Here is a 26,928-nt window from a genome sequence, read left to right as displayed (position 1 = left end):
ATAAGAGCAGCCATAGGTGCACAAATGCATGTGCGCACACACACACACACACACACACACACACACACACACACACACACACAATCAGTTAAGAATTAAGACATAAGATATATAATTGCAGCATTACATAATATGATTAATGTTGACAAGACTGGTTGCTCAAAATCCATTTTTTCACGCTCCTTGAGAAGGCCTTGAAATCAACAATACTTTTTAAGTCATTGGGGAGACTATTCCAAGCTCTGGTAGCTCTAAAAGAGAAAGCTGATTGAGCAAAGGCAGAGCGCCGATTTGGGAGGCTACAATCTCCCCTACTGGTGGATCTTGTGGTTCTGCTCATCTGTTCAGAGCAGAGTTGAACAAATTTTCTCAGAGGTGGGGGTGCTGTATTATTAATGATTTTATGTATTAGACGCAGATCAGAGTACTGTATAAGGTTTTCAAGGCTAAGCATGTTATACTTGCCAAGTATGGCACAGTGATGGTACTGAAATGGTCTTTTGTCTAAGACCTTCAGAGCCTGCTTGTACAGTGAAGCAATGGATCTTAAGGCAGTCTTGTTGGCCTGAGACCAGCTTGATATACAGTAATGTAAGTGAGACATAATCATTGCATTGACGTACATCATAGCAGCATCAACACTTAGAGAGGTACGGATGTGTCTAAAATTAGCTATGCTATACCTTATAGTATTACCAAGCTTTTTAATATGTTTTTTAAAAGAAAGAGTAGAGTCTAAAATCACTCCCAAGTATTTGAATTCTTCAACGTTCTTTAACCTTGTTCCATCAACATATTTGGAATAATATTTTGTTTAGATCTATTATGAAAGAACATTGTAACAGTTTTGTCAGTGTTTAGTGTAAGACAAGATTTTTTTAACCACACTGAGACCTTCGTTAATGTTTGAGTCAATTTGTTTGCAACCTGTCCAGGATCTTTACCATATGTGAATAGGACAGTATCATCAGCATACATCAGTATCTCCACATCTTCACATACAGAAGGGAGATCATTGATGTATATACTAAACAAAAGCGGTCCCAAAATGGAACCTTGTGGAATCCCCATAGTGCAAGCTCTTAAGGAAGATATTTTATCCTTAATTCTAACACATTGTGTCCAATTCATTAAATATGACTCAATCCAGTTTAGTACACTTGGAGCCAGCTGAAAGCACCCTAACTTAGAAAGGAGTACTGAATGGTTGACAGTATCAAAAACCTTTCGAAGGTCTAAGAACACGGCACCCACCACTCCTCCCTTATCAAGATTAGCTTTGATGTGTTCTACAAAGTAGCAACATGCAGTGTCAGTAGAGTAGTTAGCTCTAAAGCCAAACTGCATGGGATGCATTAACCTTTTTATATCCAAGTGATTAATTAACTGCTCTGCCACTGTTTTTTCAATCACCTTTGAAATAGCTGGCAGAATACTAATGGGTCTATAATTGGTGACATCCTGTTTGTCACCTGCTTTAAAAATCGGTATTACTATAGCTGTTTTCAGCACATTAGGAAAATAATTTTCCTCCAAAGATCTATTTACAATGTGAGTTATGGGAGCAGTTAGGACATCCTTAAATTTCTTTAGGAGAAATGTGTCAAGACCCCATATATCTTTTGCTTTGGAATTAGATATTGTTGATAAAATTTGATTTATCTTGACTTCATCTACAGAAGTAAAATTCAAATAAAATGTATTAACTAGATTTTTAGATGGTTTATGGGCTGATATACTGCTGCCCAATTCTAAAACAGAGTTTATAAAATAATCATTAAAACTATCAATGATCAATGGTATCAAATGCTGCACTAAGGTCAAGCAACACAAGCAGCGAGACACAGCCCTGATCAGACGCCAACAGTAGGTCATTTACTACTTTAACCAAAGCTGTGTCTGTGCTATGATGAGATCCAAATCCTGACTGATACATTTCATGGATGTTATTCCTATGTAAATATGAGCATAACTGCTGTGCCACAGCTTTTTCAAGGATCTTGGAGATAAAAGGAAGGTTTGATATTGGACAGCTGACAGGGATCAAGATCAGGTTTTTTAATCAGGGGTTTGATAACTGCTAGTTTAAAGGATTTGGGTACATAGCCAATCGTAAGAGAATAATTTATTATTTTTAGAAGCGGTTCAATTACTTCAGGTATTATCTGTTTGAATAGACATGTAGGTAAGGGATCTAATACACAAGTTGAGGTTTTTGATGCAGAGATTAATGAAAGTAATTCAGTTTCTTTTAGGGGAGTAAAACATTCTAATTGCTGATCTGATACAGTTACATTGTTAACTACAGGGTCACTTACATTGTCTGACCTTAAATTAGTAGTTTGAATTTTTTGTCGGATATTCTCAATTTTGTCATTAAAAAAAATTCATGAAATCGTTGCTACTGCATACTACAGGTATGCATGTGTCTATAGTGGACTTATTCCTGGTTAATTTTGCTACAGTATTAAATAGGAATCTAGGATTATTCTTGTTATCTTCTATTAGAGATATGTTGATCTAGCAGCACTAAGAGCTTTTCTATACTTCAGGAAGCTCTCCTTCCACGCTAATTTGAACACTACCAATTTTATTTGATGCCATTTATGTTCCAATTTTCGAGTGGTCTGTTTTAATGTGCAAGTGTCATCATTATACCAGGGTGCTAATTTTGCATTATACTTTGAGGTGCCACACTTAAAAATAGCACAAGGAAACAAAGAAGAAAATTGCAAAACACTTCCAAGCTTCAGTTTCCTCAAGCTCTGCCTTTAATCCACAGTACATTATAGTCACAACATGGAGTCTGATAAGGAATTAAATTAATTTAATTGGGGTAATTTCAGGCTCTTTTACAGGAAATGGAATATACAAAATGAAAATGTGGTGTAAATGTAACCATTCCTGTAGATATTATCTACAGGTTGACGGATATGCTTCATCACATTTAAAAAAAAAATAATGAAATTGTAAAAGTATAAAACACAGAATATTGAATAAAGAGACAACCAATGAAACAGATTGTTGCATGTCCACACAAAAACCCAATATACTTAAAATTTCCTCTGAAAAATCAATCAATCAATCAATCAATCAATCAATCAATCAAAAAATATATATTTTCAGATGCCTGAAACTAGCAGAATGGCCTGCATAAATCTGCAGGAATTCAGGCATACAGTATGAACAATTGTTTGCTGAATTAAGTTGCTTATAAACCATTGTAAATGTATTAATAATAATAATAATAATAATAATAATAATAATAATAATAGGTACCCTATGGGTACATGTGACTACTGCTTATAAAATTGCTTTCTGATACCATGTCCATACAGTAAATATAGCATATATATTTACTCCATGAGGCAGTAGCCACAAAAATGAAACATAATTCAAAAATAAACAATTTAAAAATCACAGAAGTAAAATATACCAAGTGTCTGCACTTTACATCAGGAGTTCTCAACCTTTTCTGCTTCGAGGCCCACCTATTCATACTTGTAACGAGTCGGGGCCCATTAAAAAAGATCCCCAATTATTCTGGCTTATCTAAAGTGGTGCTTGAAAGTTTGTGAACCCTTTAGAATTTTCAATATTTCTATAAATAAAACAGGGTGCCCACTCACACCTGATTGTCATCCCACTGATTGAAAACACCTGACTAATATCATCTTCAAATTAACTGCTAATCCTAGAGGTTCACATACTTTTGCTACTCACAGATATGTAATATTGGATCATTTTCCTCAATAAATAAATGGCCAAGTATAATATTCTTGTCTCATTTGTTTAACTGGGTTCACTTTATCTACTTTTAGGACTTGTGTGAAAATCTGATGATGTTTTAGGTCATATTTATGCAGAAATAGAGAAAATTCTAAAGGTTTCACAAACTTTCAAGCACCACTGTATTCTATTAGAATCTAATAATCTATTGTAAAGTGTATTAATGGGATGCAACATCACTCCCTGTTGCAGATCGGAGCCCAGGAATTAAATAAATGCAATAAAAACAAGCTGTTTTTAATTGTAGGTATTGTATTTAAAACTGTGGGTGATAAGGGTGACTATTCCTCATGGCTCTGGTCACCTAACTCCTGGGTAACTACCTTCACGTGGTGCACCTGTCTTAGACAAAAAGTTACACCAGGGACCGAGTAAGGGATGGTATACTCCCTGGGTAGGTGAAGCTCGTTAGCCTTGGCCGGCGGTCCGCCTAGGGGAAGGAAAACCCTGATTTCAAACCTCCGCTGCCTTGCGGTTATACCCCTGTTTGGGAAAGGCTTCAGGAGAAAACCTCGAGGAAAATCAACAGACGGGGAGCAAACCCTGATTACAAATCAGGACCAGTCCCTGCTTGGGTTAGCCCACTGGTTTTTCTCTATTTGCCTCTCTGGTCCAGACCTGGTGATTTGTGCTTCATATGATTCCACTCCAAAATCTGCCCATTGAGGAATGCGGAGTACAGAAGAGGGCAGCCTACTCCACCCACCACATGGGGCCAGCAACCCAGCGTGGTGGATTTATACCCGCTATGGACCCAAATAAGCAACTTCAACATCGACATCCATGTCGCAAACCTGGACAGCACAACAGCAAGCATGACGGCCTGTGGGTCAAGCTTTGTGGACCCCATGGCCCTGATCAGCCTAGATTTGCATGCAAACCCTCCAACCAAGTCAAATTAGCTAGTTGGAACATCCGGACTATGTCTAATGAGACCACATCCAAACGCCAGGCCCCAGAGCGCAGGTCAGCTTTGGTATCCTCAGAGCTCCGGTGTTTTAACATCGATACTGCCTGCCTCAGTGAATGCCGAATCCATGGAGAAGGCAAGTTTGTAGAAGGCGACTATACCTTCCTCCACTCTGGAAGACCAGCTGGGCAGGCCAGGCTTGAAGGAGTTGCCATTGTGATCAAGAGCATCATCCGACCTCTTGTTATTAGCTGGAAGGGAATCAGTCCAAGAGTGATGAGCATGAGAATCAAACTAGATAAGTTCAGCGCAACAGTCATTAGTGTATATGCTCTGACCTTCAAAAGACCTCCAGAAGAGAAGGCTTTATTTTATGACCAACTGTCGGAAGTTCTAACCGCGACTCCCAGTTGTCATAGGATCTTCCTGCTTGGTGATTTCAACGCCCGTGTAGGGAAAGACTCGGATATCTCACCAAATATGATCGGCCAGCATGGCCTTGGTGATATGAACGAACAGGGTAACCTGCTTCTTGAACTGTGCACCCGTTTCAACCTTTGTATTACCAATACCTTATTCTCCCATGCAGACATCCATAAGGGAACCTAGCAACATCCAAGATCCAAGCGATGGCATTTAATTGACTACATTATTGTCAGACAACACCACAAAAGCGATGTTTTAGACTCAAGAGTTCGCCGTAGCGCTGACTGCTGGACGGGCCATAAGATGGTCTGTTCTCGGATGAATCTCCGTTTCCATTTATCATCTCAAAGGAGAAAGAGCACCTTACCTAAGAGGCTCAACATCAGTAAGATTGGGAACCCAGCTACTGCCGAACTGCTTGGGGAGACCATACGCCAAAACTTCTCAAACAACTGTTTTGAAAACCTGACCCTCAATCAGCATTGGGAACATCTTCGTGATGCACTTTTTATAAGTGCTAAGAATACTATCGGCCTTCAAAAATGCACCCATCGTGATTGGTTCAATGAGAATAACACCATCATTATGAACCTTCTTCACCGAAAGCACACTGCTTTTCAAGCCACTCTTGCTAACAACACACAAGAAAACCACGCACGTTATTGACTGGCCAGAAACAACTGCCAAAGAGAGCTCCGCTGCCTTCAAAACCGGTGGTGGCTGGACCGCGCAAAGGAACTCGAGCAGTATGCTGAACGACACAACTCAAGATCATTTTTTCAGTCGGTTAAGTTTGTGTACCAGCATCACCAAAGCGGCATCAGTCCTATCAATGATGATCAAGGAAACCACCTACTGGAAAAAGAGGCCATTTTGGGTTGTTGGAGGCAATACTTCAGCGAGCTTCTGAATCAACCAGGATCAGCATCTATCAGTGCCCTTGATGAACTACCACAGGAAGAGTTATTGAGCAATCTTGAACTACCTCAAACCATCAGGGAAGTCAAGTCAGCACTCGACCACCTTGCACACAATAAAGCTCCCGGCCCCGACTATATCCCTGCCGAGGTTCTTAAAGCTGGTGGCCCTCCCCTCATCTCGGAGCTTCGAAGCCTTCTCCTCTCTATTTGGCAGGAGGAAAGAGTGCCCCAAGATAGGAAAAATGGAAACATCATTACTATCTTCAAAAAGAAATGCCGTTTCAATTGAAACAACTACCAGGGGATCACACTCCTATCAGTCACTGGAAAATTGTTCACGCGTGTTATCTTGAATCGAATATGGCCTCGCGTAGAGAAATATATTCCCGAGGCACAATGCAGTTTCAGGGGTGGTCGTTCTACAAGTAACATGGTGTTTGCCCTCTGGCAGCTCTTGGAGAAGTGCAGGGAACAACACCAGCAACTGCACATTGTTTTCGTGGACTTAGTCAAAGCCTTCGATATGGTCAATCATCCCCTCATGTGGGCACTGCTGAAGAAAGTGGGGATACCGCAGAAAATCATCAACATTATACAAAGTTTTCATGACGGCATGGAAGCACAGGTACTCATAAGTGGAGAACTTACAGAACCATTTGAAGTAACTAACGGACTTCGTCAAGGATGCATCCTGGCACCGACGCTGTTTATTCTTCTCTTCTCATTCGTCCTTCGCCATGCTCACAAAACCATCCCAGAATTTGGCATTGACATCAAGTATAAGCTTGATGGCAGGCTATTCAATCTTCAGAGGCTCAAAGCTAAGTCGATGGTGACTACAAGGCTCAACAATTTCCTTTACGCTGATGATGCTGCCTTGGCCACAAATACACCTGAATCTCTACAAGAGGGTGTCACAGCATTACACGAGTCTTATAAGACCTGGGGCTTAACAATCAGTAAGCCAAAGACAGAGGTAATGCATGTATAGTTTGACGATCCTCCTGCTATCATGATAGACGATTCGGAGCTTAAACAGGCTCAGACCTTTACATACCTTGGGGGCAACTTGTCCGGAGACTCAAGTCTCGACTCAGAGATCCAACATTGCATCAGCCGAGGAGCAACTGCATTTAGGGCGCTAAGGACAAGATGCTTCAACAGAGAAGGTCTTACTTTGTCTACCAAGCTCATGGTGTATAGAGCTATAGTTCTACCATCTCTCCTTTACGGATCTGAGACGTGGCCAACCCTTGCACACCACATCCAGCATTTGGAGGTTTTTCACCAAAGATCGCTTCAGCAGATTCTGAAGGTAAAGTGGTGGCAACATATAACCAATGACAAGATCCTGAAACTCGCCAACTCTACCACCATTGAGACTCAGACCCGAAACAATAGACTCCGCTGGCTTGGCCATGTATCACGGATGGACGATTCTAGGATTCCAAAACAACTGCTCTTCGGTGAGCTGGCGCTTGGAAAGCGTGACCGAGGTTGCCCGCGCAAACGCTGGAAGGACTGTGCAAAAGAAGATCTCCGCTCCTTCGGCCTAGCAACTGACACATGGTTCCAAACTGCACAAGACCGCCTTGCATGGAGACGCGCCTTGTGTTCGGGCAGACAGCTCAGTGAGGAATGCCTCTCCTCTCAAGCTGCCGAGCGGCGCAAAAAGAGGCATGAAAGGGCTAAGGGTCCCCCATCATCATAATATGATGGGGACCATAAGTAAGTAAGTAAGTATTTAAAACTGTATGGATGTGCCAGAAGACAACATAAAACCATGCATGCAGAGCATTCTCAGTCAAAAGGGATTAATGATCCAAAAGTGGAGTCTGGTCCATTAACAGAAGAAATTATTGCCATGTTTGTGTACAGAAAACAAGCAAGTTATTAAAAGACAAAAGTACACTCAAAAGAAGTGGATATAGAAACCACCCAGTGGGATAGATCCTTACACACTAACAAAGAAGGATTTTTCCTATGAAAGAAAAACGTATGATCTAAATTTGACATTACTAGAATACATGTTGATCCTATTGTAGCCGTAACTAAATACAAAGACAATAGTTATGCATACTATTAATTAACTTAATGTGAAGATAATTAACAGAAAATCAACAGATTTAAGTTTTTTTTTAGATTGCATATATGTTTAGTGTTTTGTATTTGTAATTGTGTATATGTACATGCGCAACCCCACCAGCTCTGCTGATCAACTTATCATTTTTAAATAAAGTTATTCATTCATTCATTATGAGTTGGAAAATTATCCATCTGTTGAGTTCCCCGACATCTCAAACTACCTGGTGCTGCAGATATCTTTCTACACAGACACACAGATGAAAACCTGCCTCTATGAGGCAGTAGCCATAATAATAATAATAATAATAATAATAATAAATTGGGCTTAATCAAGGTTGAACTCTGATTTTCCAAGTATTCAACTGATTTTATTGAAGATTTTGGGCTTAGAATTAATAGTTTTATTAACCAGTAATTATTAATTAATGAATTAATAATTAATTTGTCTGGTTTGTTCAGTTTACAACTTTGCTCATGTACTACAATTGCATTACTGATTACAAGTACCACAACAGGTTTTATGTTCTAAAGTGGACTGTATTGTGCAAGTCTGTACTACTGGGAAGATTTTAGAAGATACAAATTGAAAATAAAATTATAGCTGGCCATCTGAGTAATTCCTACCCGTTCCAACACAATACTGTGAGTGAATTTCATTGTGTTTATAATCTCCATTTGAAATATCAAACCTTTGCTTTCTTCTGTCCTTTTTTACTTAGGGAACCCTGACTGTATCATGAATTCCAATTATAAAGGCACAAACAAGTTGTATAGTAGTGTCACATACAATCTGTGGGTGGTAAAAGAGAGCAACTGGACTTGCTTGAAGATTCTTGAAGATGTTTCACCTCTCATCTGAAAGGCTTCTTCAGTTCTGTCTGACTAATAGGGAGTATCAGGTATTTATCCTCTCATGGATGAGATGATGTACACATTAGACAAGACAGATGCCTTAGCATCGAGGTCTACCGGAAACCCCCACACACAGACCAGTACCTACTCTTCGACTCACACCACCCACTGGAACACAAATTGGGGGTCACTAGGACCTTGCAACACAGGGCTCAGAACATTCCTACAATGGTAGAGGGAAAAGAGAAGGAGCAGAATCACATCAAGAAAGCACTTCAGAACTGCGGGTATCCCAACTGGTCTTTCTTCAAGAGCAGAAAAAGGAACATAATGGACAAGGAGGATAACAGGAACAAACGCAAGAACATTGTCATTCCCTACATTTCTGGTCTCTCTGAGAAACTCAGGAGGATTTTCTACAAACACAACATTCCGGTACATTTCAGACCCAGTAACACCCTGAAGCAGAAACTGGTCCACCCTAAGGACAGAATAGCCAGACACAAACAGGACAACATAGTATATGCAATTCAGTGCAGTGAGGAATGCATGGACTCCTATATTGAGGAAACAAAACAACCGCTTCACAGGCGCATGGCTTAACACAGGAGAGCTAGTTCCTCAGGCCAGGACTCTGCTGTCTATCTTCAGCTTAACAACAAAGGACACTCATTTCAGGATTGCAACGTACGCATTCTAGCCAGAGAGGATCATTGGTATGAACGAGGAGTTAAAGACGCCATTTTTGTCAACCTGGAACGGCCATCACTGAACAGAGGTGGTGGTCTAAGACATCATTTATCAGCCACCTACAATGCAGTCTTTGGCACACTTCCCAGACAACTGAATGCACACCAAAACCCAGCTGTTTTCAGTGACTCACTGGAGGACAGAGAGAACCAACGATCCTTTGATCACCCCAACAACTCTCTAGGCCATTCACACCCAGCCCCCAGTGACCCACACTAACAGGATGACTCAACGACACCTTAGGATTGCTTTTCATCCATGAGAGGATAAATACCTGATACTCCCTATTAGTCAGACAGAACTGAAGAAGGATGAGAGGTGAAACGTCTTCAAGAATCTTCAAGCAAGTCCAGTTGCTCTCTTTTACCACCCACAGTTTACTACGACCTGGATGACTGAGAATCTTCAGACATGTCACATACAATAATAATAAAAAAATGCAGCCACATATTCCTAGATCTATGTTAATTTGACAAAAATATTGAAATCTGTAAAAAGCATCAAAAGTTTGATTATATATTATATTTAATACAAAATCTTGTGATTTTATGATACGATTTGTGTCTGATAATGGTTTATTTTACTACTAATTTTTGGAACAATCAGCCAGATGCCAAAATAAGATACATCAACCAAAAGAATGTGTAAAATATTGAATCACATTCATTCTTTGTTTATTACTGTTTGGTGCTATTTGGTGGTCATCAGTAGTGTGAAGTATTAATGTAGAGTTTCCAAAGACCACTTTCATAGAAACAAAGTCCTCCATAGTGTCTCATGCCATTAAGGAATTCAGCATTGCGATTCCTTCTCACTGACAGGAAAGTATCCATCCTTGGTAGATGCTATTCTCTGGGGAAGATCTTCCCCATCAGGAGCAAAGATAACCTGTAGCTTCTCCTGCTCCTTTTGTGTTATGGGCAGATCAGAGGATGGTGTGGTCAGCTTATGGAATCTCTAAGGACAGAAAGAAAGAAAGTAGTAGTAGTAGTAGTAGTAGTCGTCGAGGTAAAAACAAATTGTGGCATTGGTGTCTCACATGTTGCAATAGTGTTCTTACCTCTCTCACTGTTCCCTTGGCAGTGCCCATCTTATACACAATCCATAGAGGGATACAGACCATGGATGACAATGCCATAAGCCAGCCCAATGCTTCACCCCACCATGGATACACATACTTTTTGTTGTACTTTAGTGGAGTATACTTGATTAAAGAGAAAGCAAAGGTACCCTACAGGAACAAGTATATTAATGACATAAATCCAGATGGCTTAAATCTATGGTAAATTATGGTTAATAAAGAGTAGCTGATTGCAATGTATTGTATATTGTAATAAGCCTAGATAAATTTTGAATTATAAAATCTAGTTTTTAACATGATCATTAGCTAAATATAAATAAATAAATAAATTAATTAATTAATAGAAATCACAGACATATCAAGTACAAATTAAAGAAACTTACAAAACAGGTGACTGGAGTCAGGAACAACCAGCAATACTTAATGTAAGGTCCAGGTCGATAACCAATCATGTCCTCAATATTGTCATAAAAATGATCAGCACCTAAAACAATTTTTAGACGACAATATTAATAACGTGCCTTTATAATGATGAGACTAATATAAATAACATGGAAAATGTTACTTTTTTATTTGGGCTCTGTATTGTGCACAATTGAGGAGAGGCATGTTATAAAAACTAGACTTAAGTTGAAATATTAAAAGTGTTAAAAATAATAATAGTTTGCACATTATGGCTAGCAAAACATAAGGCCAAAAGCTTGATAAGTTTATGACCATGTGTCATTGTAAATACTTTTTGGGTGAAATTGTGAATTAGAAAATCAAGTTATTTGAGTAAAGGCAGTGAAGCTTTGTAAGTGTATTACAAAGAAATAGAAATATTTAAATATTTTGTGTTTGGATAAGTTATGAATGAGGTAACTATATATTAGGGCACATGCTGTAAACTTGAAAAACATCAAAAGTGAAGCCAAAATGTCTGAGGCCCTCTAGTGGCTGAAATGAATATTTTAACCACACCCATTCCCATATTAATGAATGGCAAACAGCACAAACTTGTTTTTAAAGTAACATCTCCACAAATTAGTGTTCTAACATTTTTACAAGTTCAGTTGACCTTAGTATCCCCCCCAAGCTTTGTCTTTACAACAAATGCATTTTATAGGAGTTATCTGGTAATAAATAAAAGGGTGTGTACTGATATTATAACTCGCAAATCAACGTGCGTGAACGAAGTGATGGCACAAACCAAAGCATCTAACACGAACTAAATTTTATAACAATCTATAATTTACTGTCTGAGCTTAGTTTACACTCAAAATATCTTGGTAAGGTTATCTGGTTACACCTCCATCCATCCATTATCTGTAATGGCTGATCCTGTGTAGGGTCGCAGGCAAGCTGGAGCCTATCCCAGCTGACTACGGGCAAGAGGCAGGGTACACCCTGGACAAGCCACCAGATCATCTCAGGGCTGACACAGAGACACACAACCATTCACACTCACAGTCAATTTAGAGCCACCAATTAGCCTAATCTGCATGTCTTTGGACTGCAAAGGAAACAGGAGCACCCGGAGGCAACCCACGTAGACATGGGGAGAACATGCAAACTCCACACAGAAAGGCCCCTGCTGGGCTTGAACCCAGGACCTTCTTGCTGTGAGGCAACAGTGCTAACCACTACACCACCGTGCTGCCCCAGTTGCACCTTCTCATCTCATCTCATTATCTCTAGCCGCTTTATCCTTCTACAGGGTCGCAGGCAAGCTGGAGCCTATCCCAGCTGACTACGAGCGAAAGGCGGGGTACACCCTGGACAAGTCGCCAGGTCATCACAGGGCTGACACATAGACACAGACAACCATTCACACTCACATTCACACCTACGGTCAATTTAGAGTCACCAGTTAACCTAACCTGCATGTCTTTGGACTGTGGGGGAAACCGGAGCACCCGGAGGAAACCCACGCGGACACGGGGAGAACATGCAAACTCCACACAGAAAGGCCCTCGCCGGCCCCGGGGCTCGAACCCAGGACCTTCTTGCTGTGAGGCGACAGCGCTAACCACTACACCACCGTGCCGCCCAGTTGCACCTTTTTCAACTAAATCTACTGATCTGAAAATCAGTAAAAAGGTGAAAATCCCTGGATGAGCAGAGACAAGAAGAGCACTTCTTTATTCAGATGGGTAACCTACTGACTGCATGTGTCAGCTAAAAGAAATTCATAGAGAACATGAGAACATGGAGAGCAACGAGCAGAAGGAACATTTTTTAATAGAAAAATTCTATGTCGATTGTAAATGTTAACTACTGTTTCCCAGGATATATTCATTTGGTACCTCACAACTGGTACACTTATGGCCCTTTTCCACTACCCTTTTTCAGCTCGCTTCAGCTCGCTTCAGCTCACTTCAGCCCGACACGGCTCGCGTTTCGACTACCTCAGAACAGCACGACTCAGCTCGCTTCAGCCCTGCTCAGCCCCCAAAACTCGCACGGTTTTGGAGTGGGGCTGAAGCGAGCCAAACCGAGCTGAGTGAGGCTAGGGGCGTGAGGAGACACTCCCCTGTGCACTGATTGGTGAGGAGGAGTGTCCTCACATGCCCACACATGCCCTGCGAGCACGCTGGGATCTGTAAACACCGTAAACCCGGAAGAAGAATAATTACGAATTACGAGAATTTCTGAAGCCTTATGCGCCTCGCCTCTTGCCAGTATCTGTTGGCGTTGTCGGTGACAACAAGCCACAGCACCAAGACCAGCAACACTAACGACTCCATGTTTATTGTTTACTATCCGGGTCGTGAGACTACCGCTAAGGTCACTGATGTCACTGTTTGCGCCGCCTAACGACATCACGTGACGTCCACCCACTTTCGCTAACTCCACCCAATGTGTCCACCCACTTCCAGCCAGCACGGTTCAGTGTGGTTGTAGTCGAAATGCAACTTCAACAGCCCCACTCAGCTCGACTCAGCCCAACTCAGCACGGCGGGGCTCAGCCCAACTCAGCCGCATTGGTAGTGGAAAAGCGGCATTAGATGCACTTGCACTGGCTTCAAGTCTCTAATGCACAGACTCTGGCCCCAATTTTTGCAAGCTGGTGGCTCCCAAAATGCACAATGGGAGTGAATGGTGCCATGTTGTCAACTCATGTATATAATCATTGGGCTGACTATAATTTTGCTCACAGTATGTTGTGTGTTCTACTGCAATAGGCTAATGTGTTTTACTGAATTTAAATTCATACATACAAATATCATTACTCAAGTAGTCAAAAATTGACTAATGTATAAGAGGGTGAGGTTTTCTACTGACAATTAAACGTGGATCCTGCTTAGTTAGAACAAAAACTGCAGCCAAACTTGTCCTTTGTGGATAAAATTGGACACCCCTGCTACACCTAAAAATACATCCAAGTGTACACCAATATCATCATCAAACAGAGCTAGACTCCAGTCTTCCTGAATGGGAATCAGGGAACCCTCTTGTATACTTTCCAAGTCCACCTTAATTTTTGCTCATGGGGTGTCATACTCCAGTACTGGTGGGTCACAGCTCTGCAAAGTTTAGCATTATTGCTCAGTTATTACACCTGAATCAGGTCTTAAGCTACCTCCATGGGCTGAATTCAGTGTGTATATAATTTCAGTAGAGCATTAGTTTGATACAGGCCGGCACGGTGGTGTAGTGGTTAGTGCTGTTGCCTCACAGCAAGAGGGTCCGGGTTTGAGCCCTGCGGCCGATGAGGGCCTTTCTGTGTGGAGTTTGCATGTTCTCCCCGTGTCTGCGTGGGTTTCCTCCGGTTTCCCCCACAGTCCAAAGACATGCAGGTTAGGCTAACTGGTGACTCTAAATTGGCCGTAGGTGTGAATGTGAGTGTGAATGGTTGTCTGTGTCTATGTGTTAGCCCTGTGATGACCTGGCGACTTGTCCAGGGTGTACCCCGCCTCTCGCCCATAGTCAGCTGGGATAGGCTCCAGCTTGCCTGCGACCCTGTAGAACAGGATAAAGCAGCTAGAGATAATGAGATGAGATTAGTTTGATACAGCTGTACTAGGTGTGTCTGAAAACTGGAAACTATTATGTATATCATGTGTGTTCATGTTGCTGAACATAATTATTAATTTTAAGAAAAATCCAAGCAGCCTTTATTTGTCACATGTACACTCAAGCACAGACTGAAGCACACAGTGAAATTTAACCTCTGCATTTAACCCATGTGAAGCAGTGAACAGACACATGCACACACAGGTGAGCAGTGAGCACACGCACATACTCAGAGCAGTGGGCAGCTATGCTACAGCACCACAGAGCAGTTGGGGTTTAGGTGCCTTACCCAAGGGCACCTCAGCCCAAACTCAGGCCATGGCTACCCCATGTTAACCTAACCTGCATGTCTCTGGACTGTGGAGGAAACTGGAGCACCTGGAGGAAACCCATACAGACATGGGGAGAACATGCAAACTCCACACAGAAAGGCCCTCATCGGCCACTAGGCTTGAACCCAGAACCTTCTTGCTGTGAGGCAACAGTGGCAAGAACTTTAGAAATTTTAAGAATTTTCTAAACTTTTAATGGTTAAGTCTATATGAAAAACCTAATATATCCAACATGGTATTGCTATTTATCAATCAGCATTGCGTACAACTGAGGAAAGTGAACACATTGAGAAACAATGCTGACGATTCTCACTTTATATTTTCATATTGTTCCGGTCATCCAATTAATACATTTATAATGAACAAGTAGTATGATAGATCCCATTCCATAGCACTGATATCTCTTTCGGTGGGATACACTTAAATAATATACACCAAGAATGTACCAGCAATCCTCTTTAGACTGTTATCAGTAATTCTTACGGTGGCCTAGTATTTTAACATGAAAGATGTTCAGAAAATGCAAAGAAAATGAAAAAAGAAACATTTATGAACAAATTCTCACCATAAATCCAGGCAATGCAAAAACTCTCAAAAGCGCCAACAAAGAGGAGACACATCCCACTGGCTGCATAGTAGTCAAACAGCTGGAAGACATACATTCCACCCTATAAATGAAAGGGGGGGGGGGGGGGTTGACATTTTCTCTTTTTTTCCCTCTCCTTTTTATTTAAGATTTGACATCTTCGCTACCAGTCCACCTCTGGCTGAACTAGCGTGTCCTTTTTATATGCCAGAGTATTATAATGTCATGTTATACAGTGTCTTGCAAAAGTATTTATCGCCCTTGGTGTTTGTCCTGTTTTGTTGCATTACAAGCTGGAATTAAAATGGATTTTGGGGGGATTAGCACCATTTCATTTGCATAACATGCCCACCACTTTAAAAGTGAAAACTGTTGTTTTATTGTGACACAAATAATAATTAAGATGAAAAAACTGAAATCTGGAGTGTGCATAGGTATTCATCCCCTTTTGTATGAACCCCCTAAATAAGACCTGGTCCAAACAATTCATTTCATAAGGTCACATAATTAGTTGATTAAGATCCACCTGTGTGCAATCAAAGTGTCACATGATGTCTGTATAAATCAACCTGTTCTGGAAGGAACCTGACTCTACAACACTGCTAAGCAAGCAACATGAAAACCAAGGAGCATTCCAAACAGATCAGAGACAAAGTTGTGGAGAAGTATGGATCAGGGTTGGGTGATAAAACATATCCCAAACTTTGAATATCCCACGGAGCACCATTAAATCCATGACAGCAAAATAGAAAGAATATGGCATCACTAAAAACCTGACAAGAGAAGGCCACCCACCAAAACTCACAGACCGGGCAAGGAGGGCATTAATCAGAGATGCAACAAAAGCACCAAAGATAACACTGAAGGAGCTGCAAAGATACACAGTGGAGATGGGAGTATCTGTCCATAAGACCACTTTAAGCCATGTGGTACATTGCACAGAGCGGGGTTTTATGGAAGAGTGGCCAGAAAAAAGTAATCTCTTAAGAAAACACGTTTAGAGTTTGCCCAACAGCATGTGGCAAACTCCCCAAACACATGGAAGAAGATTCTCTGGTCAAATTAGACTAAAATTGAACTTTTTGGCCATCATGGGAAATGCCATGTGTGGCACAAACCCAACACTCTGAGAACACCATTCCTACAGTGAAGCATGGTGGTGGCAGCACCATGCTGTGGGGATATTTTTCATCTGCAGGGACAGGAAAGCTGGTCAGGACTGAAGGAAAGCTGGATGGCACTAAATACAGGGCAATTCTGGAGGAAAACCTGTTTGAGTTGACCAGAGCTTTGAGACCGGGATGAAGGTTCACATTCCAGCAGGACAATGACCCTAAACACACTGCTCAAGCTACACTGGAATGGTTTAAAGGGAAACATTTAAATGTCTTGGAATGGCCAGACCTCAATCCAATTGAGAATCTGTGGCATCACTTGAAGATTGCTGTACACCAACGCAACCCATCTAACTTGAAGGAGTTGGAGCAGTTTTACCTTGAGGAATGGGCAAAAATTCCAGTGGCTAGGTATGCTAAACTAATAGATGTATATCCCAAGAGACTTGTAGCTGTAATTGCAGCAAAAGGTGGCTCTACATAGTAGACTTAGACTACCTTTATTGTCATTCAGTATGCAACAAGTGTATCACATCACACATCACATTATCTCTAGCCGCTTTATCCCTCTACAGGGTCGCAGGCAAGCTGGAGCCCATCCCAGCTGACTACGGGCGAAAGGCGGGGTACACCCTGGACAAGTCGCCAGGTCATCACAGGGCTGACACATAGACACAGACAACCATTCACACTCACATTCACACCTACGGTCAATTTAGAGTCACCAGTTAACCTAACCTGCATGTCTTTGGACTGTGGGGGAAACCAGAGCACCCAGAGGAAACCCACGCGGACACGGGGAGAACATGCAAACTCCGCACAGAAAGGCCCTCGCCGGCCCCGGGGCTCAAACCCAGGACCTTCTTGCTGTGAGGCGACAGCGCTAACCACTACACCACCGTGCCGCCCGCAACAAGTGTATACCAAACAAAATTTCATTGCAATTTGACTCAGCACAGAATTAAATATGAAGTGTATTAAATTAAATTATGCAGCAGCAAAAATATTATAAAGTGCAATAGTATAAAGTGACCTGTGGAATTAGGAATGTTCAAGTTATAAATAAAAGTTTAGTTTTGGTCTGGAGTTCAGCAGTCTGGTGACCTGGGGGAAAAAGTTGTTACAGAACCTGGTGGTCCTGCACCTAATGCTGCGGAACCTCTTTCCAGAGGCCAGAGGTGAGAACAGTCCATAATGAGGGTGTGAGGGGTCACTGATGATGTTTCTGGCTCGAGACATGCAATGCCTTGGTGCAATGTCTTGAATGGAGGGAAGAGAAGTTCCAATGATTTTCTCTGCTGTCCTCACCACTCTCCTCACATTCTTCCAGTCAGAGGCACTGCAGCCTCCACACCACACAGAGATGCAGCTGGATAGAATGCTCTCTATGGTGCTTCCGTAGAATGTAGTGAGGATGGGCGGGGGCAGGTGGGCTGTCCTCATCCTACACAGGAAGTGCATATGTTGCTGTGCCTTCTTGACCAGTGATGCAGTGTTCACAGACCAGGTGAAGTTGTCTGTGATATGCACCCCCAGGAACTTGGTGCTATTGACCACCTCCACAGCCGCGTTGTTGATGAGAAGTGGAGCGTGGCTGGGTTGGTTTTTCCTGAAGTCAACAATGATCTCTCTAGTTTTGTCCATGTTCAGGATCAGGTTATTTTCCCTGCACCAGCCCACCAGCTGCTCCAGCTCCTCTCTATAGGCCAGGTCGTTATCGTCCCTGATGAGGCCCACCACTGTTGTGTCATCCGCAAACTTCACAGTGTGGTTGCTGGTATCCCTGGGGACACAGGCGTGTGTCATCAGAGTGGACAGCAAAGGGCTCAGGACACAGCCCTGAAGGGACTCTGTGCTGAGGGTGATGACACTGGAGGTGTTCTGTCTGACCCGCACTGACTGTGGTCTTTCAGTGAGGAAGTCCAGCAGCCAGTTGCACAGGGGGGTGCTGAAGCCCAGGGGACCCAGTTTGTTCACCAGATGCTGTGGAATGATAGTATAAAATGCTGAACTGAAGTCCAGGAACAGCATCTGCACAAGGCTCAGGTGAAGAGCGGAGGAGATGGTGTCTTCAGTGGAGCGGTTTGGCTGGTAGGCAAACTGGAAGGGGTTGAATGTGGGAGGGAGCCTGGAGGTGATGTACTCCTTTACCAGCCTCTCAAAGCACTTCATCATAATGGGAGTGAGTGCGACAGGCCAGTAGTCATTGAGTGATGTGATATGAGGGGTTTTTTTGGCACTGGGATGATGGTGGCAGTCTTGAAACATGATGGGACTTTGGCTTGATCCAGTGAGGTGTTGAAGATGCCCGTTAGAACATGAGCCAGCTGGTCTGCACATTCCCTGAGCACCCGACCAGGAATATTATCGGGGCCCAGGGCCTTTTGTGTGTTGACTCTCCTCAGAGTCCTCCACTGTATCAAGACAGAGTGCCTTTTCATCTTGATGGGGAACAGCTTTCACTTCAGGAGTGTTATTTAGTGCCTCAAACCTCCCAAAGAAGTTATTGAGTTCATTTTGGAAGTCTGCATCATCACCACACTCAGGAGGGGCTATCCTGTAATTTGTGATAGCCCATATGCCTTTCCACATATCCCTGGTGTTGGTGGCATTATGGAAAAAGTCCTGGATTTTTTGACTGTGAGCATGCTAGTATGGACTTTTTTTTTTTTGGGGGGGGGGGGTGGTGAATATCTATGCACACTTCAGATTTATGGTTTTTTTTTTCATCTTCATTATTGTTTGTGTCACAATAAAGCAACAATTTTCACCTTTAAAGTTGTAGGCATGTTGTATAAATCAAATGATGCTAACTTGAAGATTGCTGTACACCAATGCAACCCATCTAACTTGAAGGAGTTGGAGCAGTTTTGCCTTGAGGAGTGGGCAAAAATTCCAGTGGCTAGGTATGCTAAGCTAATAGAGACATACCCCAAGAGACTTGCAGCTGTAATTACAGCAAAAGGTGGCTCGACAAAGTATGGACTTTGGGGGGGGGTGAATACCTATGCACACTCCAGATTTCTGTTTTTTCATCTTCATTATTGTTTGTGTCACAATAAAGCAACAATTTTCACCTTTAAAGCTGTAGGCATGTTGTGTAAATCAAATGATGCTAACCCCCAAAAATCCATTTTAATTCCAGTTTGTAATGCGACAAAACAGGACAAACATGAAGGGGGATGAATACCTTTGCAAGACAATTTACATGGTATATATGGTTCAGTGCAATTGTTTAAGTTGTCTAGCCACTAAATATGCACTGTATAGTGTCCTACCTCTGTCAGCATGATCAATCCTATGAGAAAGGAAAACAAGGCGATGGCAAAGATGAGAAGTTCTCGACGTTTTTCACGACGGAACACTGATGGGTACATGTCAATTATTGCTGTCACCACAGTCTCTAAACCGACAAACTGAGAGATCAAATTAAGAGCAAAATTAAGTAGATCAGTGACGAATGATTTAGGAAAATGTTCTACGAGTAATGCTTCATGTAATGGAAGATAGCATGACAATTGGATAAAAAAAGGTAAAACTCATAACCATCAAAAAGGTCCAGAAGTGCAATAACTGTTTGAAGAAAGGCTGTATAGCAAGTTAAGGTCTCTATATAAAGTGCTACATTCCTGAACAGGTTAATATCATTTTTGATAATAGTTTATAACTTATTGATAACTATATGGATGCTTTTATGTTATTTAGCAAATATTCAATAACTTATTTTGGGTTTTCATGATTAATGTTGACTACTGCTGAAAGTCATTATTAAGGGAGAAGTAATTATAGCAATAGAGCATACACAACTCATTACTTTTCACATTCAATAACTGATTGCATTCATATTTTACCTCACTGTCCAGGCCAAGCAGCACAATCATAATGAAGAAGAAACATGCCCACAGAGGAGAGAAAGGCATCATGGAAACAGCACGTGGATAAGCAATAAAAGCCAATCCAGGGCCTGGAAAATAAATAAACAGTTTTTACACAAACTAACACATCACGGACCGTTATCATGAATATCACAGATAACTAACACACACACACATACACGAGCATTCTTATGTAATGTATGGGTCATGACACTGAGTGAATGAGTTTAATTGTCTATTACATATTTTGCCGGGCGGCATGGTGGTATAGTGGTTAGCGCTGCTGCCTCACAGCAAGAAGGTCCGGGTTCGAGCCCCATGGCTGGCGAGGGCCTTTCTGTGTGGAGTTTGCATGTTCTCCCCGTGTCCACGTGGGTTTCCTCCGGGTGCTCCGGTTTCCCCCAGAGTCCAAAGACATGCAGGTTAAGTTAACTGGTGGCTCTAAATTGACCGTAGGTGTGAATGTGAGTGTGAATGGTTGTCTGTGTCTATGTGTCAGCCCTGTGATGACCTGGCGACTTGTCCAGGGTGTACCCCGCCTTTCGCCCGTAGTCAGCTGGGATAGGCTCCAGCTTGCCTGCAACCCTGTAGAACAGGATAAAGCGGCTAGAGATAATGAGATGAGACATATTTTGCCAATTATGCACTTTTTTTTAGGTTATATATGCTGACTCAGCATTCACAGTGTTCACACTGCATGCACTACATTTTGAGCATATCATTTTTCAGACCTTGTTTATATTAAAAGGTCCCAAATAAAGATCATTATTTGAAAGGCAATACATACCTGATTCTGCTACCTCTGAAATCGGGACATTCTGCTCAACAGACATGAAACCCAGGATAGAAAATATAGCAAATCCAGCTACAAAACTTGTACCACTGTTCAGTAAGCATAAACATATGCAATCTCTGTGGGTAAAAAAAAAAAAAAAAAGACAAGTAAACTTACAAGGACTGAATGATGGCTATATGCAAAAATGGCACAGTTGCTTTAAAATACAAATTAAGTCCAAATTGTTTGAAACTGGTCTCATTGACTTGAATTGAATGCAGAACAACATACTTTTTACAGAATTAAAATATGTTTACCTGGGCTTGAGATATGACAAATTAAAGATTGGGGGGAAAAAAGGCTTAATTTTTAGCAAACTGCCATAATAATCCATTTTAGGATAATATGGTCCAGAATGGGCCTCATTAACGAATGAGATCAAATGTTTTTTTTCTTTATAACTTTTTAGTATATTTACATGGAAATTTGCAGGCACATAGATGGTTGTAAACTGAAAACAAAATTTGAAAAAATTACAAAAAAAAAACCCCAACAATTATGCAAATTAGTATTTAAATTTGTATTAATTATGCTAATTAGAAAAAAAAACATTAAATTGGTACACTCCCTTCCTCACAGTTTCACCAAATGGCTTTATTTGTGCAATATAAAGCTGATTTTAGCTCTCATTTATACATCACAAAGAAGCAGAAATCAATGTTAATTATAAAATACAGTAGTGCTTGAAAGTTTGTGAACCCTTTAGAATTTTCTACATTTCTGCATAAATATGACCTGAAACATCATTAGAGTTTCATACAAGTCCTAAAAGTAGATAAAGAGAACCCAGTTAAACAAATGAGACAAAAATATTATCTTTGGTCATTTATTTATTGAGGAAAATGATCCAATATTACATATCTGTGAGTGGCAAAAATATGTGAACCTTTGCTTTCAGTATCTGGTGTGAGCCCCTTGTGCAGCAATAACTGCAACTAAACGTTTCCGGTAACTGTTGATCAGTCCTGCACAAAGGCTTGGTGGAATTTTAGCCCATTCCTCCATACAGAACAGCTTCAACTCTGGGATGTTGGTGGGTTTCCTAACATGAACTGCTCACTTCAGGTCCTTCCACAACATTTCGATTGGATTAAGGTCAGGACTTTGACTTGGCCATTCCAAAACATTCTTTAACCATTCTTCTTTAACCATTCTTTGGTAGAACGACTTGTGTGCTTAGGGTCGTTGTCTTGCTGCATGACCCACCTTCTCTTGAGATTCAGGCCCTGTCCACACCGCAACGGATTCAGGTGACTCCGATACAATTGCTTATCGTTTAGGCCTGGCATCCACACGGCACCGGCATTTTGGGTGCCCAAAACACAATCTTTTTGAGAACGGGTTCCAGAGTGGAAAGATCTGGCAACGTTGCCATTGTGAAGTCGTCTGGATGAGTAGAACGGATTTGTTTACGATGACGTCACAACCACATGACTGTGAGTGCTTCACGCCGGGTAGAAGTGTAACGAACTCGATGCGAGTTGTCAACAAATCCTATAACTTGGTTCATGAAACGCGCTTGCAAAATATTTTCACTGTGAATATTTATTGTGTAATGGTGCAAAGTGAGAGAGAGAGAGAGAGAGAGAGAGAGAGAGACTCTGCCCTTAGGGCAGAGTCAATCCCGCCAGCAAAAATAGGGAAAAAAAGGAGCGATCTCATCTCTTCAGATATTGGTTTAAGTCCTACAATACATTCCTCAAAAAGGGCGTAGAAGAGCAAATTAATCCATCAACGTGTAGCATTCAATTTATTCCGGACCATTAAAGACGCCGCCTTCTGCGTAGAATCATACATCATCCTCGCCGCCATATTGGATAGGTCAAAGCGGAGAATAAAGATTCATGTGCTGCGTTTAACTGTACCAACAGGTTTACCGTCCAAACGAGATCACATGGGATTACCTTTCACAGGTGAGAAACAACAAATGAATCCATCAATGTGTAGCATTCAATTTATTCCGGACCATTAAAGACGCCGCCTTCCGCGTAGAATCATACGTCATCCTCGCCGCCATATTGGATAGGTCAAAGCGGAGAATAAAGATTAGCTGCATTTAACTGTACCAACAGGTTTGCCGTCCAAACGAGATCACATGGGATTACCTTTCACAGGTGAGACTGGAAAAATACTTTTCATTGTATTTGGTCATTATAATGTAATTTTACGAACAGATTTTCCTGACTTTGTGGCTAATATGAAGTCTCGCGCATAATAGTTTATGCGCATGCGTCATTACTTCTTCTATTGTTCTGGTGTCTCCGAAGGGACCGTCTTACAGCGCCCCTAGAGGTGTGGCATGTGTATTGCATCGTTTTCAGCAAGCGTTGCGTTGCCATATGGACCTGATATTTTACTGATCGTTGCCCATTTGGACGCGATATATTTTTAAATAACATCTCGTTGCCGTTGTCGTGTCGATGTAGCCTTAGTTCATGGACAGATGTCCTGACATTTTCCTTTAGAATTCACTGGTATAATTCAGAATTCATTGTTCCATCAATGATGGCAAGCCGTCCTGGCCCAGATGCAGCAAAACAGGCCCAAACCATGATACTACCACCACCATGTTTCACAGATGGGATAAGCTTCTTATGCTGGAATGCAGTGTTTTCCTTTCTCCAAACATAACGCTTCTCATTTAAACCAAAAAGTTCTATTTTGGTCTCATCCATCCACAAAACATTTTCCAATAGCCTTCTGGCTTGTCTACATGATCTTTAGCAAACTGCAGACGAGCAGCAATGTTCTTTTCGGAGAGCAGTGACTTTCTCCTTGCAACCCTGCCATGCACACCATTGTTGTTCAGTGTTCTCCTGATGGTGGACTCATGAACATTAACGTTAGCCAATGTGAAAGAAAGCCTTCAGTTGCTTAGAAGTTACCCTGGGGTCCTTTGTGACCTCGCCGACTCTTAGGCTACATCCACACAACAACGGCAACGAGATTTTTTTTTTAGCGGGTAAAAAAAAAAAATATATCACGTCCACATGGGCAATGGATCAGTAAAATACCAGGTACATATAGCAACACAACGCTTGCTGAAAATGATGCAATACACATGCCACACCTCTACGTGCGCTGTAAGACGGTCCTATCGGAGACACCAGAACAATAGAAGAAGAAGTAGGACGCATGCGCATGTAACGGGTTTATTTTTTTCCACTTGCCATTGTGTGTAGTGGTGGGGAAATTCTGCGCTGGCCCTTTAAGAGCGCAGGTAGTTATGGGAACGAGGCGCTGGCCTCTTTCAGTTAGTTTTGGAAATGTAAGCGCCAATGCCACTGGACGTTTGCAGCCCAGCCTCAGCAGTGTATTTGTGTCTCATTTCTTCAGAATAAAAAGACTGGTGAACAACACAACGCAACATCTGTTACACGCATAAACCCCTTCTTCTACCCGGCGTGAAGCACTCACAGGAACAAACACACAACAACAAGAAGATGGCTGCGACTACGCGAGGAAATCGTGCCTTCTGTGTGTATAAATTAGTTTTATTAGTGTGCATAGTTTTATATAACTTAATTTTCTTATTGTGTGTGAACATTTTGAAAAGCATTTTTATATAATTTATATAACTTTTTATATTGTGTGTGAACATTTTGAAAAGCAGTCTTATCCAATAAAAAAAAAAGAAATTCAAGAAATGGTTCAGTTACTTGTTTATTTAAAAGAAAAGCTGTATACAAAAGTGAATGCAATGCAGTGGTTCATACAAAACAGTCTGTTGAAGGGTCTTCTGACCCTTTTCCCCTCTGCCTCCATTATAGTCAGGTAACTGTTGCTTTGTGTAGAAGGCTGTACTTTCTGTTCATCAAAGCAGGTGTAAATTGTCTGTCTGGCAGGTCAGTCAGGTTAATGTGTAAACAATTTCAATTTCTGTTGTTACGAATGATGCGTGCGAGAGTGCTGCTTGTTCTAGTCATGTGGTTGTGACGTCATCGTAAACAATTCCGTTCTACTCATCCAGACGACTTCGCAACGGTGCCGTTTTTTTTCCAGATTTTCCAGATTTTTCCACTCTGAAACCCGTTCTCAAAAAATATCGTTTTGGGGCACCCAAAATGCCGGTGCCGTGTGGACGCCAGGCCGAAACAATAAAAAATTTTATCAGATTCACCTGAATCCATTGCCGTGTGGACAGGGCCTTACATGCCTTGCTCTTGGATCTTTGTTGGTCGACCACTCCTGGGGAGGGTAACAATGGTCTTGAATTTCCTCTATTTGTACACAATCTGACTGACTGTGGATTGGTGGAGTCCAAACTCTTCAGAGAAGCTTTTGTAACCTTTTCCAGCCTGATGAGCATCAACAATGCTTTTTTTGAGGTCCTCAGAAATCCCCTTTGTTCGTGCCATGATACACTTCCACAAACGTATTGTGAAGATCAGACTTTGATAGAGCCCTGTTCTTTAAATAAAACAGGGTGCCCACTCACACCTGATTGTCATCCCATTGATTGAAAACACCTAATTCTAATTTCGCCTTCAAATTAACTGCTAATCGTAGAGGTTCACATACTTTTGCCACTCACAAATATGTAATGTTGGATCATTTTCCTCAATAAATAAATGTCCAAGTATAATATTTTTGTCTTATTTGTTTAACTGGGTTCTCTTTATCTACTTTTAGGACTTGTGTGAAAATCTGATGATGTTTTAGGTCATATTTAATCAGAAATATAGAAAATTCTAAAGGGTTCACAAACTTTCAAGCACCACTGTATGCATAAATACCGGTAAGCATTGCATGTCATTCACATCTACCATTTTCTATCAAAATAAAAGGAGTAGTAAAAAATACTTCTAATATCCTCTTTGTACTCTGTAGGCCTTTGTATTTCGAAGTAGGGCCTACTCATGTTTATATGAAATAATATCAATTATTATTTCGATTAATATTCACAGCTTTCAAGGCGAACCTTGAAAAAACTGATTCACATCCAATGAACAATTCCAGTTCATTGAACTGAAATTGACACTCGCATTTCTGACTTCCGGTTTTTTTAAACATCATTCCAACCACTAAGATCTCAGTAGTTTTCATCAAAACAACTACAGTTATATTCTAAAATAGTTATTTATTTACATGAATCAATTTGATTTGCTAAAAAAAGTAGGTCAAGCTATGAAAACTCACTTCAAAGGCTCCCATGAATAACAACATCAAAACTAGCTGATGGAAAATTTCGCCGAATACTTCATCAGAAACAGTGAGAGCTACAGAACATCCCTGTAAGTGTTATCTGATTGATATTCACGAGTAATCCAGTCGGAAACCGATCAGAAGCAAGAGAGCCTGACCACTTTCCCGTGACCCAAAAAAGCACCAGCAGTTTCCCGACGTCACGTGAGCAGAGTGCGCACTCTGTTG

The 26,928-nt window shown here is 41.4% G+C and overlaps 1 protein-coding gene across 1 annotated transcript in view; it reads right to left on the bottom strand.

The window, feature by feature from the left end:
• Window positions 1–10,524: 10,524 nt before the first annotated feature.
• LOC132869688 (sodium- and chloride-dependent GABA transporter 2-like) overlaps window positions 10,525–26,928 on the bottom strand; it is a gene marked incomplete at its 5' end in the record, with an annotated part of 85,382 nt that continues 68,978 nt past the window's right edge. Inside the window, 7 exons of the mRNA XM_060902994.1 lie at window positions 10,525–10,689; window positions 10,793–10,963; window positions 11,197–11,297; window positions 15,710–15,812; window positions 20,124–20,261; window positions 20,697–20,809; window positions 21,508–21,632. Coding sequence (XP_060758977.1) covers window positions 10,525–10,689; window positions 10,793–10,963; window positions 11,197–11,297; window positions 15,710–15,812; window positions 20,124–20,261; window positions 20,697–20,809; window positions 21,508–21,632 — 916 coding nt within the window. The remainder of the gene's footprint in view (window positions 10,690–10,792; window positions 10,964–11,196; window positions 11,298–15,709; window positions 15,813–20,123; window positions 20,262–20,696; window positions 20,810–21,507; window positions 21,633–26,928) is intronic.

This window comes from Neoarius graeffei, chromosome 2 (assembly GCF_027579695.1).
Source record: "Neoarius graeffei isolate fNeoGra1 chromosome 2, fNeoGra1.pri, whole genome shotgun sequence".
Lineage (NCBI taxonomy): Eukaryota > Metazoa > Chordata > Actinopteri > Siluriformes > Ariidae > Neoarius > Neoarius graeffei.
The sequence above is the reverse complement of the archived record's forward strand: the minus strand, read 5'-3'. Positions and strand labels throughout refer to the sequence as shown.